The sequence below is a fragment of the Dunckerocampus dactyliophorus genome, chromosome 6 (assembly GCF_027744805.1).
Source record: "Dunckerocampus dactyliophorus isolate RoL2022-P2 chromosome 6, RoL_Ddac_1.1, whole genome shotgun sequence".
In the NCBI taxonomy this organism is placed as follows: domain Eukaryota; kingdom Metazoa; phylum Chordata; class Actinopteri; order Syngnathiformes; family Syngnathidae; genus Dunckerocampus; species Dunckerocampus dactyliophorus.
Window position 1 is genome coordinate 17429386 of NC_072824.1, and position 13854 is coordinate 17443239.

General features: G+C 41.0%; 1 protein-coding gene across 3 annotated transcripts in view; it reads right to left on the reverse strand.

The window, feature by feature from the left end:
• Positions 1 to 78: 78 nt before the first annotated feature.
• Positions 79 to 13854, reverse strand: part of evi5l (ecotropic viral integration site 5 like) — a 33237-nt gene continuing 19461 nt past the window's right edge. For 2 of the 3 annotated variants that reach the window (XM_054778391.1, XM_054778390.1), the window contains 8 exons: positions 12794 to 12934; positions 12231 to 12347; positions 11441 to 11581; positions 11144 to 11320; positions 10463 to 10609; positions 10169 to 10264; positions 9542 to 9637; positions 79 to 6044 (listed from right to left, as the gene is read on the reverse strand). In XM_054778391.1, the coding sequence (XP_054634366.1) occupies positions 5736 to 6044; positions 9542 to 9637; positions 10169 to 10264; positions 10463 to 10609; positions 11144 to 11320; positions 11441 to 11581; positions 12231 to 12347; positions 12794 to 12934 (1224 nt within the window). In that variant the 3' untranslated portion in view covers positions 79 to 5735. Of the gene's footprint in view, positions 6045 to 9535; positions 9638 to 10168; positions 10265 to 10462; positions 10610 to 11143; positions 11321 to 11440; positions 11582 to 12230; positions 12348 to 12793; positions 12935 to 13854 lie in introns of those variants that run through there. The other variant, XM_054778392.1, reaches the window with a different exon arrangement.

A 13854-nucleotide genomic window follows, 5' to 3' on the forward strand; every position in this document is an offset into this window, starting at 1 on the left:
TCAAGCTGCTATTTTAAGATCAAATTTCTACATATTGTTCCTTTAATCCATGTAACAAGCCACAACCAGACCTTTGCAAAAGGTGCAATGTCAAAGTTTTATTTTGTATCATTCATAGGACACACAACACTGAAATAGATGCCATTTTTAAAATAATCATCCCATCATAATAGAGTTAATATAACTTTTAGTTGTATTAAATGTATTTGACAAGTACATCAGTTGAAATGCAAGAAGGGTTTTTACACCACATGGTTAAGGGTGCCGTCACATCCGAGTCCGTGCTAAATTGACTTGATCAGCACAATTCTTGCTACAAAAGGGAGGACAAAGGAAGGTACGTACGATATGTTTATGGCACATTAATGATGTTCAATGATCACCATCCACTGTGTGGGTTGATGGCAGTGGTTGAAATGATAACGCAAGCATCTCCCAAAGTAATGTACAAAATGCTTTGTCACAGTACTGTAGTTGTAATTAGTGTTTAGGTCAGAGCACCGTCACTTTAGAGCTTCATGTAATGGCATTTATTGGTGGGAAAACTCTTAAATGTCAAGGCAACCCAGACTCACTCAAGTCTTTGTGGAGCATATGATAAACACACACTGATTACAATACTGTACAGTATGTGTTTTTTTACCAGGTCACCAAAATACTGCACTTTCCTGGAAGTGAAAGTAGTCAATACATTTAACTACTAAACACTGATGAGCAGAAATTGAGCACTATGTACAGTTGCACTCAAATCATTTAAACCCCATTGTAGAGGTTCCTTTCAATAAATGGCCAATTGATTACCGTAACTGAGGCTGTAATGGATTTTGTTGGTTTATTGCAAACTACAGTCCTGCAAAATTCATACTAGACTTTGCAAATAAATGCAATTTCCAACAAGAGTTCACCATTTGAGTGCAACTGTCCATACAAATGAATACATCACAGCAGATCACAGCAATGCCAGGTGCAAATAGCCTCCAGGTAAAGGGGGATATCAAAACAATGTTGCATTCCAGACTGCTGGGAAGTAGGAAATATCCCACTTCCAAAGTTCGACCTCAAAGCGTTGTAATCAAAAGCAAACAAAACAAAAAAAAAACATGGCTAATGTGCTGAAAAAGAACGTTGTACATTATAGCCAACGATGCGGAAAGATCGTAGACATCTTTTCCAGTTGAAATTCCTTTTTTTCAACCCTCATTTAAAAAACAAACTAAACAAAACCAATTTTCATGAAACTTTGGGGAGGGGTGGCATATGTGCCAAGCAATAACCCATTAAATGTTGGTGTGCATCCAAATTAAAATATCAATACAGGAATTACATTTTTCTTTTTTACATTTGAACCATACCGCATCGACAGCTTTCAAGCCGTCAACACAGCCTAATACGCAACACAGCTTTCATTTAAGAGCCAGATATCCAGCCATTTCCATGGTTTTCTTTCCGATCACCAAAATCACTTAGGTTCTCACGTCAATAGCTATGGTATTGTACTGCCAAAAAATGTAACTCTATGAGCTATTTTTGGTGTCATTATTATATTTGTCCAAACAAATGTATCTTTAGTTGTACCAGGTATTAAAATGAACAAACAAGTGACGAAACAAGGTGGTCTAATAATTTTTTCCCATGGCTGTATGTTATACAGATCGAGATTTTTCTATGACGCACGCAATGGTAAATTATTGAATGCAAAAAAGACATAGAGGCATATCTTCACACTATTTTCCATGTAGAATCAATTGTGTAAAATGCTGATATCTAGTACAGCGGAACCTCTGTTAGCGTACACCCCAGTTAGCATACTTTCCGGTTTACGTTGAAAAGATTTTGCCTCGGTTCGCGTAGATTTCCCAGTTGGCACACGATATAGCATGCATATTGTCGTGTTATTAATACACTGTGCGAGTCCAACTAATAACATGATCGCAAAACGTCCATGTTAGCATAGAAACCGAAAAGTCTTTGTCCCCCAAGCTCTGTTGCCCGTCTATGACGTTATCAGCAGTTGACTCTGTGGTTCTCTGCTAACTAACACAGGTGCGCCACAAGTCTCTGCTTCTCTTATCGATCAGGACTGCAAAATAACCCACAATGGAGGCAAAGGAAGTATTGAGTGAAGCGACAAGGTGAGAAAGATTACTGAATTCAACAAATAACTCACAGCAAAACACAAAAAATGGTGTCGGTGTGGATTCTGCTGCCTCATAGCCGACTTTGTCAACAGTAAAGTCTTCAATCAAGGTAAAAGTATTGGTAAATGTTCATTAATCCCTTCCATTCATTATTTATATGCATTTTGAATTGTTTTCTGCATGTAAAACTATCAAAACACGTTTTTGTCTGGAATGGATTAATTGGATTTGCATTATTTCTTAAAATGTATTCTGTTAGACTCGGAACGGATTAATGATGCTAACCGAGGTCTCGCTATGTAACAAACAAATAGATAAATGTAGTTCATATAACCTTTAAAATTGACATTTTGCATTCATAGAAGGGCACCACCGTTGTTGCAACCCCATGCACATTTTCCGAGTAGGAAATGTCGGACTTCCCCGGTTGTCTGGAATGCTTTGCTGTTAGTAAGTTAATACCATGACATGATCTTCTTGCAGAACAAGTTTGATATTTCAGAACCAATAGGTGTTTGAACTGAGAAAAATTATCGTAATAGCTTGCTTGCCCCAAAACCAGGTAAAACATTTTTATCTTCGAGTTCAAACGGAAGAGATATTACATGCTGGTATCAGCATTAAGTTCGAGGATGCTCAGATTTCTCGGTATTCATGCATTCAACCAAAATCACAGTCTCTACAGTCTAGTTAGCATGAGAAACAGAAGGAACTTGAGTGAAACTTCATTGCAACATGTCAAAACTGATTCTAGTGCAGAGTTGTGACATCCAGCAATCACCGCTAAAAGGCTGTTATTTGCAACAATGCGCTTGGCAATACAACATCCTCTTGAACTCTTGTGAAGGTGTTCAATTTCATTATTTGCTTTTTTTTTTTGAAAGACGGTGGATAATAATGTAGAAAGGGGAAACAATTTCCCATGATAAAGTAGAGTAGTACATCAATATCTGGCAACTTCACTCCGTTCCGTTAGCAAGTTTCTCTCTGTAGTGCAAAAAGTAGAACATATAACACCCTAGCTTTCTTCAGTGTTGAAACAGAGGTTTCCCTTGAAATCTTGTGATATTTCATCAATCACCACACACTTGACAACCTCCAAAGTAATATTGTTTGACAATATTATCAAATATGTCACCTAGACTGCTGCTACTGTTAGCATCGTTACCATATGAATCCGTTTCAGCGAGCTGAAACATGGATTTATACACTCAGAGGACTCACAAAAAAATAAAAGACAGCTTGACATTTAAGGCGAAATATGTTTGCTTGCCGTCATTAAGTTAAAGAAGTAGCCTGTTAGCTTAGCTTTTAGCTTACCCGAGTCCACGTGACGCCAGTTAGCGCTGACTGCTAAAATCATGTTAATGCTGCAATGTCTTGGAATTCGGATTGCTATCACCACTACTACAACTGTAAGATTTCATGATGTGTTAACTATTGTGCTAACTTTACTGACATGGTGCTGAGTAAAATGATCAAACTAAGTTTCTGTATGCTAACTGCTGTCTGTCCGAGGAACCGTATTTGGTAACTAAGTTGAAAAAGATGACAAAGCGATAATTATTATATAATATGATGCACGAGTATCCAATAAATGGTTCAACTTTCTTTACCACAGAAGTAAATGACACTTTCCAACAGCTTGGGTACAAACAGCACAGATTGTTACCTCCTCAGCTATAAAGGGACAAAATCTTTTTAGACGTTTACAAAAATGTGCGCATTTCTGCGAGATGCTTAGGGATAGGCATCTGATGATTGGCGCTCAATTAAATGGCGGGAGAATTTGTGTGGGAATGTTCTGAACTCCTGCTTCAGTGCAGTCCATAGCAGAATGGTGCCCAAAGGTCTGCTATAAATGATTTGTGATGCCCCCCTCTGGGTTGTTGTCAGAATGCTTTGGAAGACATGCTAGCTTGCATGTACTGTAATGCAGATCTCCTCCAAGTTTTATAATCATTATACAAACGGTCAAAGACTTACGGACGATTAGCTGCAAAGTCTCGTCCGTGCCCCTGCATGAATGTTTTGCTTGATGTTTTTCCACCATGTATTGCTGAAGATGTGCCAGTCTGTCCCCTAAAGATACGTTTAGAATTTTGTGATGGTTTGAGATCATCCTAAGGTTGTGATGGGTGTTTTGTAACGTGCATTTGAGCTGTGTGACAAATTTCAAATCAATCTGATTTATAAGCCCAAACTTTGGGGTTGAATAACAGCGCCACCATGTGGTGTGTTGGTCCGAAAAATAATAGCACAGGCAACACATTAGGAGTGCATGTTTTGCCAAATCTTCACCATTTCGTTTGCAGTGGTTCAGGAGTAGTAGAAGAGTTAGTTTACACATGTTCTTTCAGCCGCACTGTTCTCCCCGTGCGTGCGTGGGGTTTCACAGCTACCTCCCACATCCTAAGAATATGCAGGTTAGGTTAAGTTGTCCATAGGTGTGAATAGAGCGTCAATGGTTGTCTATACGTGCCCTGCGATTGGCTGGCGACCAGTCCAGGCTGTACCCCGCCTTTCTCCGAAGACAGCTGGGATAGGCTCGAGCTCAACCATTACAAGCAGTATAGAAAACGGATTTCTGGATGCTCCTTCTTTAGACAGCAAGCTAGTTAGGACTGAATCAACGGCACCATTGCTGGTTGCAGCCAAGTAATGAATAGACACTTTAAAACATAACACTGAATTGTTTATGTATTTATCACCCATCATCTAGCAAAGTTCTTGCACTTCAGGGTGTTTGGATTTCAGTTATTATTATTATTATTATCATTAGTGGATGGGGAGGTCTGGAACATATTTTATAAAATGTCAAAACTTTCCATTCACACAAAACACACACACTCCCACACAAACACACACAAGGTGACGGACGCCACACAAAGTAATTAGTGACATCTCAGTATGCAAATGAGTGTAGAGATAAACCATAGCAGCACGTTTAGTGTCTTTCCGAGCGTCACAGTAAACAGGCGGCTGTTACGGTGGCTCTGGGTTGGCACACGAGGTGGGGTTGGGAGGGAAGTTTCACACCGATATAAAAAACAAACAAACAAAAAAAACATATCAAAATAAATTACATAACATATAAATTACTTTAAAACACAAACAAAAAAAGATTTGGCAACTTTTTTTTTTTTTTTTGAATATGTTTGCACTTTGAACGCTCCGTGTGTGTTGTGAAGCATGTTGAAATGGTCATGAGGACAAGATGTATTTGGTGATATTCCGCTGGACGTGTTCTTCTACCCCCCCGGCCTCTTCCAATTAGGATGTGAGGGCCCCGTGGATGGCTGATAGACCTTTAGGGGTGAAGGCAGGGAGGACAGATGTGTGTTTTTCTCATGACAGGAAATGAATATGTCCGATAGTGGATCCCAATCAGGAACAAGAGTTATAGAAGGGCTGTATTTTTTTTGTTTGCCTTGGTCAGGAGATTTAGGACAAGTGGTCCATCTTCAGCAGCAAGTCTTGAATGTCCAGTTTCAGCCCACTTTGTGTCTTGGGTTAGATATGTACTATATAGGACAGTTTCTGAGGTGCTAAAGGAGCAGGTCTGTCAGTGTCAGTGAGCTCCTCCTCCTCCAGGCCTCAATTCTCCATCGCCTTGGCGCATACCATGTTGCCGTACAGCTGCTGGGGGTCGGGTGGTATTCGCTCCTCTGCCTCGCTGTCTGTGCTACCTTCACTGTCCAGGCGGGCAGCCGAGTGACACGGGCCTGGTATGGCCGGGTAAAGGGCATTAGCAGGGAGCGGGCTGTGGAGGAAGTCGTCGTCTGAGCTTAGGTAGTCCCCTTCTGCGGAGGCGGGGCTGGCCAGGCAGAGATCTTGGTAGTTGGCGCCTCCTGTAGTGAGCCTGGAGCTCGGTGCACCTGCCTTCTGCCCTCGCAACTGCCTGATCTGGAAACACAAGTAGCGCGCCATTTCAGACAGGGATGTCCCTCAGAGCATCAAATCGATCGCAAGTGGAAAGTTCAGGTTTTCTTAGAAGACGTTTCACCTCTCATCTGAGCAGGTTTCATCGGTTCATGCTCAAAGACTAGGTAGGATAACTCTCGTCTGACGAGATAGGACTACAGCTGTCATATCTAGTCCGAACAGGCTTCATCGGACCATGTTCAAAATACTAGGTGGGACAGGTCTAGTCCTATCTAGTCAGACTAGAGCTGTTATTAGGTGATTTACAGTATTTATTATTAGCAGATTATAAGAGGCCATAGGGTTTAAGCAGATCATCACCAGCATCTGCAATGGCACATATGATAAATGAAAACAAATATGACAAATATGACAGCCCTAGTCCTATCTAGTCAGACTAGGGCTGTCATATATGATAAATGACAGCTCTAGTCCTATCTAGTCAGACTATGGCTGTCATATATGATAAATATGACACCTCTAGTCCTATCTAGTCAGACTAGGGCTGTCATATCTAGCCTGAGCAGGCTTCATCAGTTGATATTAAAAGAATAGGTAGGACAGCTGTAGTCTGACTACATAGGACTTGGACTTTCAGCATAACTTGACCATGTCCTGTATAGTCAGACTAGAGCTCTCCTACATATCTTAGAAAATAACCGACAATTCTAAAAGTACATTTTTATATCTTTATGCCCCTTTTGCACTGCACAGAAGTGGTTCTTGGTGCGACTTGCTTCGGTTTGTGTCGTTCTACTTGAACACAATGCAGCTTCAGTAGTTGCAGCAAACTACAAAAACCAGGCCAAACTGAACGCATCAATCAGAATTAGACGAGGTAATAAACAACAGTGAAGGTCGCCTGTATTTACTTCTCTCTGGCGAACAGACATGTATCCAGGTGGAGACTGAGGGCAGCAAGAAAATGGAGCAGTGCAGTAAAGTGGAGACTGTGGAGTATAACAACGCAGCACCCTGAGCTTACGAGGCACAGCAACAAAAGGGTGTACTAATGTTAACGTGTGCCATTTCTAGCTGTGTGTCCTCAAATGTGACGGTGATCCCAATCTGCTCAACCAATGAGCAAAAATAGCAAGTAGAGCTGTGGAAAGCCAAGTAAGAAGTGAAAAGCGGGGCATTTTATAGTGCGCAAAAAGGTGAGGGGTGGTCTTTAAAGCATTGTAATCCCTACATTGTGTGTGCGTGTGAGGTGAAAAGAAAACAAAGTCAAACACCTGCTTCACCTGACAAACTTCTTTCTCACTGCATAAGCAATCTGCATATGACTCAAGCATACCATGATGGCCTTGGAGCGCTACACTGAGATTTTTCTAAATGGTTTGCCGCTTATTCATCTGTACTAGTTTCACTCTGCATTACAAAACCATTGCTTTGATGAGAAAGGTGGGGGGGCAGAAAGTGAAGCGGGGAGTCTCATTACACCCCCTCAGTTAAGAGTTCTTGTCACGCACTGGCACTCTCTGAATGAGCAAGACAAGGTCAGACCACCAGTTCACGAACCAATATAAGTGCCTTTACAACGATAACAATGCTCAGGTTTGATTGACGCCACCAGAGAGGTATTAATTTAACCATATGTTTATTATTGTGGTTATAGTTCGCAAGTGGTATCGTAATGAGAGCTGTTACTAATATTTTGGGTACCTTACACATCTACAAGATGGGGGACTAAATCTTAGAGTAGCACAGAAGACTGTTACTCTAAACTAAGCATTATTAAAGTTCCTTTTGACTTTAATGATAATTCTTTAAAAAAGGAAGTGAAAGGGGCCTTTCATTTTGTTTGTGGGTGGACGTGGTATTTGCTGTGAGGCTGCACTCGTGCACGTACAAGACTTCTGTGGGGGAGCTAGCAAGGCTGCAGAGTAGCTACTGTGCATGCACGTGTCTTCACAAAACTGCCCGCGGTATAAAGCGCAATGCAATTAGGAGAATGTTAACATGACTACATCGTTAAACGTTTTGAAAAGTTTAATGTAAAGAAGATATTTTTTCAAAACAATCCCTCTTTGTACAGATGCAAATGCTGCAATAAACACCTCTGTTCAAGTAAATGCCAGACTGCAAATACAGTCTCTCATAACAATGCTAATTTAATACAAATGTATGATAGTATAATACAATACAGAGCAACATTTTGTGAAAAGTGGAAAAAAGTCACCATCACTTGTCTGGAGGTGTGTGTTGAAATGCAAAGAAAACAACAAAAAAAAAGGGAAAACACAACAATAACAACAAAAAAAACTACATTTGAGGAGTTGGGTGGGAAAAGTACTGTATAGCCAGCTTAAGAACTGATGGAGTTTATGTTCGCAGAGGTTCCCGGCAGCAGATGGCAGGAAACCATCACTGTTAAGACCCTTTGGTAAAGATGCAACTTCCACAACCCTTTGTGGTTGTAGTAGCATGCTTGTTTTTCGCAACAACTGGCTAAAAGTTCATCTACTATCTACTATCTAATGGTGACTTCCGTCCACACACCTCTGTGATGTTCTTTAATGCAATGTCACACTCCGCTTGACAGTTTGGACTTTTTCCCCCCTTTCTGTCATTAATTTCTGTTCTGCAGAAAATAAATAAATAAATAAATCAATAAAATAAATTCTGTTCTGCATTTTTATTTAGTAATTGCTGTTTCCTGTTTGGTATTAGTTTTCCCAGGCTGGAGGGTGCTGGGGAGCTTTGCACTCTATTTTAGTTCTGCTGGGGCTTTTGCGAGTCGCTGGTTCATTGCTCTATCTTTGCGACGTTGGACATTTGTGTGTGCTTGGACTTGTGCATTCCCATGGACTCCTGCTACCGCTGTGCTCTATGCCCCGTTTGCTTCTACATAAGCAGTTTTTCTGTTTTCTGGATGTATTCCCTTTTTGTGCACGTTTGTGTAGTTCACCTGCCATGGTGATTGCTAAGGTAGTGCCTAGCTTACCTCTATTTTGAATCTTTGCTTTTTGTGTGTTGTGCTACCTAAAGAACTGCACCAGCCACTATGTCCTGGCATTCTGGGTTAATACTTCACAACACCAAAGTGGAATGTAACATAACTTCTTAAGTATGTATTAAATACAGTACAAATTAAACAAATAAACCACGGCCACCGCTAACTCACACTGCAACCTCAAAACTAACAACAAGATACTGACATACCTCACTATACCTATACTAATATATATCATTTTTCAATTACCCATCTGTCCCTTTTAAAAAGAGGCCCTTGAGCCCAGACGTTTGCCCACATGTGGGTTAGAATGAAGAGAAACTAAGTGACATGACGCTGGAAGGAAAACCAATATGTGCAGAGATGTAACAAATAAGGTGGTGAAGCTGCGTGCTGTGTGACACCTACATATTGCACGATTACTTTTTACCACATTATGATGACATTTTAAAACATGATCATTACTCACCACTTGGTCTCAACTAAAGGGTGAAACGCGCGTGTGTGCGTGTGTGTGTCAAACCTCATTTTTGAGCTCAGTGATCTGGTCCCTGAGCCGGTTGATATACTGTCTGGAGTCAGAGTGGTTCAGCTGGCCTTGGATCAGCCCTTCTTCCTTCTGAAATGTACACATACACACACACACACACACACGTGATTATTATTCGTTTTAGCCACTATGCCGACGTTGTCTTGATCCTTTTATAGCTCTTTGTCGGGGTTGAGTGTGTGACGTGCAATTCTCTGTCGAAAGAGTCAACCTGCAAGTCAATCTGCCGCAACCACAACTCTCTGTGACCTATTTGTTGTTAGCTTAGAACAAGGAAATTAAAGTGAGACAGAGACTGTTATTGGAGCTGGTACTAATCGACGTGTTCCAACAGTCAGTTTTATTGCAAATGTTGATCTGAAATCAAGAGAAGGCATTCGCAAAGGAGGGCTGTACACCCTCTGAATGAGTCATATACACACAGGAGAGAATGTAAAAAAGCTGACCAATCACAGCCTTTATGATCAGAGGTAAGATTTTTTTTGGAGGCATACGTCAAGCTAAGCAGCGTACCCTGGCACCTTGAGACAGGACCATAATCCTGACTTTAAAAGGTCACAATGCACAGTGCACAAAGACACAACACACACACTGACTTGCCTGTATCTCAAGCTCTGCTATCTTCTGCCTGAGCTCAGCCATGGCAGCCATGCTGTCTGCTTCCCTCAGGCGCACCGCCATCACCTCCTCTTTACTCTGTGAAAAAGGACAATGTGAGAGGGGACACCTTCTCATCAGCGCATTCCTCCTTTATTGCTGTTCATTCATTCTATTCTCTGCATCGACCATGCTTCCCCTGTCCAGGATTACACACATTATGATCACATCTCCTCCACCTCGCTCTGTCCTCCCTCACACTACCACCTCACTCCTTTTCTTCGTCTCCATCCACACCTTGCAATCCCACTCTGCCTGCTTCCGTTTCATCTCGTTGAGCTGGGCTTGAACAGCTTTATTCTGATTGGACAGCATCTGGAGCCGATCCTGGAGGGCGGAACGCTCCTGCTCATGCCGACCAATCTGTTTGTTGTGGATTTGATTCTAGAAGAGAAGGGGTCAAGCTTAAGTGGTTAGTTGTTTTAAGTATTAAGCTTTTCCAATCCGTTATTTACTAGGTTGATCATGCTTGTGTGCAACCACGAGCTACTAAAGTCATGTAAAATAACAACACTTCCCACAAATGTTTTAAATAAATAATGGCATGATGTTTTCATGCAATGATGGATAAATCTTTATTGGCTTGCGTTGCGTGTTTATTTCTAACATATGATTTCACTTCACCACCTAAAATGTGCGTCGCCTTTTTGCCATGTCTCCGAAAGGTGTGTACGCCAACTATTAAAAGGTGCCGTAGCGGTGCGCACAGTCTCATGTCAAGTTGTGTGTGACATTTAATTCTAATAAATGAGATTTCAGTTTTTGCAGTGTAATGTCGTAAAATTAAGAGTGACATAATTCGCCTCCAAAGATACACATACAGCGTCATACGTACGTGCATATTGCGCAATTTAAACATACTGTAATACATGCGTATGTCTCTGATGCAATGCTATGTAATTGTACAGTATGTCTGACCTGGCTCTCCAGCTGAACAGCTTTCAGTTTGACCTCTCGAAGCTCAGCCTGGGCTTGTGCCTCCCTCAGTCGGACGGTCATCAATTTGTCTTGCAGCTCATTCATTGCGTTCTTCTTTGGCGATTCCTTCCAGTGGCTGCCGCCACCACCAGTGCTGCCGCTACGGGACATGTGATGCTGCAAAGACAAGTTAATAAATCCACTTTTGCTGCACATGTCTGGATCATAAGAGCAGAGAAACTGGTGTGTGTGTGTGTGTGTGTGTGTGTGTGTGTGTGTGTGTGTGTGTGCTCCCACCTGCCAGCGTTGATTGAGCTCAGTGACAGAGTCCTGCATCTCTCTGAATGAGCGCAGCGTCTCCAGCTCCCTCAGTTTCATCTGCTTCACCTCCTCCTGCAGAGCTGCCATGTTGTCTTCATCAGGTAAACAGCTGCTCCTCTGGATTGGGGGTAGAACATTTGAAAATATTACAGCATATAATATTTAATATAACATCATGAATCATGAATGAATCCATGGCATGCTGACCCCTGTGTTGGGTAGCAAAAAAGCTTGACTACATGGTTAACATGCTCCCAGTAAACAGGGTACGTCAGCTAAACATAATCATGTTTAATTATTTTCACCTCCAAAGGATTTCCCTTTAAACTTTAAACTTTATTCATGAATCTGGTTTCTTTTACTGTGACCAGCATTGCTTCAATTTGTTTTTCTTCCTGTTTTTTTTTCAAAGCTGTAATGATACAATAATGATTCTGAATGTTATCTGGTACAATGTTTATGTGAACTTTGTATTTGATTTGCAAAATGCTGCAGGCTACTAGCTCTTAATACATAATGAATTTATAGTATCTCTTTGTAGAAGTAATGACTTCTACAAATGATAATTGTGATTATTGCGCTAAAAAAATGGCCACCCACATTTGAACATGATTGCTACTAGTTTTGAGATGAACAAAGACATAAAATATTATGTTACAGCAACACCTCTCAGTATGGGATTTTATTGGATTGTGCGGGTCTATTTTGAACTGTGGCTGCCGAATTAAGATGTGTTCACCTACTTGGTGTCTCTGTGCAGGCTCACCTTCTCCAGATCGAGCACCTTGTCTTGCATTTCTTTCAGCGCTCCCAGCAACTCCGCCTCACGCAGCTTGGACTGCTCCAGTTGCGTCTGCAGACCGCTCACAAACTGCTCCGTGTACTAAAACAAACATTGCAGCACTCTTTGAGATATTGACCGGAGTGGAGTTCGTTTGGGCCTCGGCGATAATGACAAAGAAATAAATATGAATAATATAAAGATATCAGGTAATGCTGACGCACGAGTTCAATCCCATCTAACGACTAATATATTGTATGTGATGCGGTATAATATCCACTTAACTAGACAAGCAAAATGACTTTGTAGGGGCTTTCAACGCTGCTGAGCTAAATATGCTTAACATTTACATTGTTATTGGTGCTTAAATTAACTCAAAAATGACGTTGTTTAAAAATATACATTTTTTCACACACTAAAGACCCATAGGAAAGTTAGGAACCTGACTTTGTTACAGTGATTGCCCCATTGAAGCACATGCTTAAAAGGTTGTTTTAAACGTATTGTTTTGAAAGCAACAGATTAACATCCTCGTCTCTTGAGTTTACCTTTTGTTGCTGCAGCTCTCTGATGGTGTCCTGCGCCTTCTCCAGGCTCTCGCTGGCTGTGTTGCACTGCTGCCTCACCACTGCCAGCTCACGCTTGATCACGTAGTTCTCCTCCGCTTCCTGCGCCCTGGTGACCTGACCCTGGAATAGGACACCAATAGCAGGACGGGAGTCAGCACTCAACATTTAACCTTTAAGTATGCACACTAAATGACAATGTAGGCAAAGAAATTGTGTCGTCATGCTTCTATATGGAATTTAGTAGTATGGCGGATGTTTAAGCCTTGAAGCAGTGGTGTCCACATTTGTGGATTTGTGGTCAAAAATTATTTTCTTTTTCTTCTCCCTGAAAATAGGAATTTTTTTCTGTGTAAAAGTATTCATTCACCATAAGTTGATAATCATTTATAAATATGTGATAATATACGTACTTTTCACATGTTTACAGTATTTCTTTATGTTTTGCTGATAATGTTTTTTCATAAAAGCGTTGCACTTTGCACTTTGTGCAGAGCATCTACCACCGGAGAGTCCACAGGAGATCTGCCTCCACCATCAAAGAGCCCACCCACCCACAACATGGACTGTTCACACGTCTGCCCCCAGGAAGGAGGTACAGGAGCGTGAAATGCAGGACAACCCGTCTAAAGAACTCGTTGTACCCCACTGCCATCAGACTCTTAAACAGCTGTTTAGAACATTACGTACACTACAGACACTTTAATACCAACCTCAATACTTGAAATACTCTCTTTTTGCACAGCACACACTTCTTTCATTTGTATATACTAATTTTATGCCTTAATAATTATCTTGATTTATTTTAATGTTGTTTTATCTATTTTTATACTATTTTTTACTATTCTTATATTTATACTACCTCTACTATTTTTTATGCTGGTACTCTGAGTGGACAGCAAAGTAAGAATTTCATTGTACAGGGAAACGTGTTTCTTTACTGTGCACATGACAATAAACACTTTGAACCTTGAATCGTTGAATCTTTGTTCGGCAGTCCTTAAACGCACCATAGTACAAGTTTAGCTGCAGAAGCACTAGCT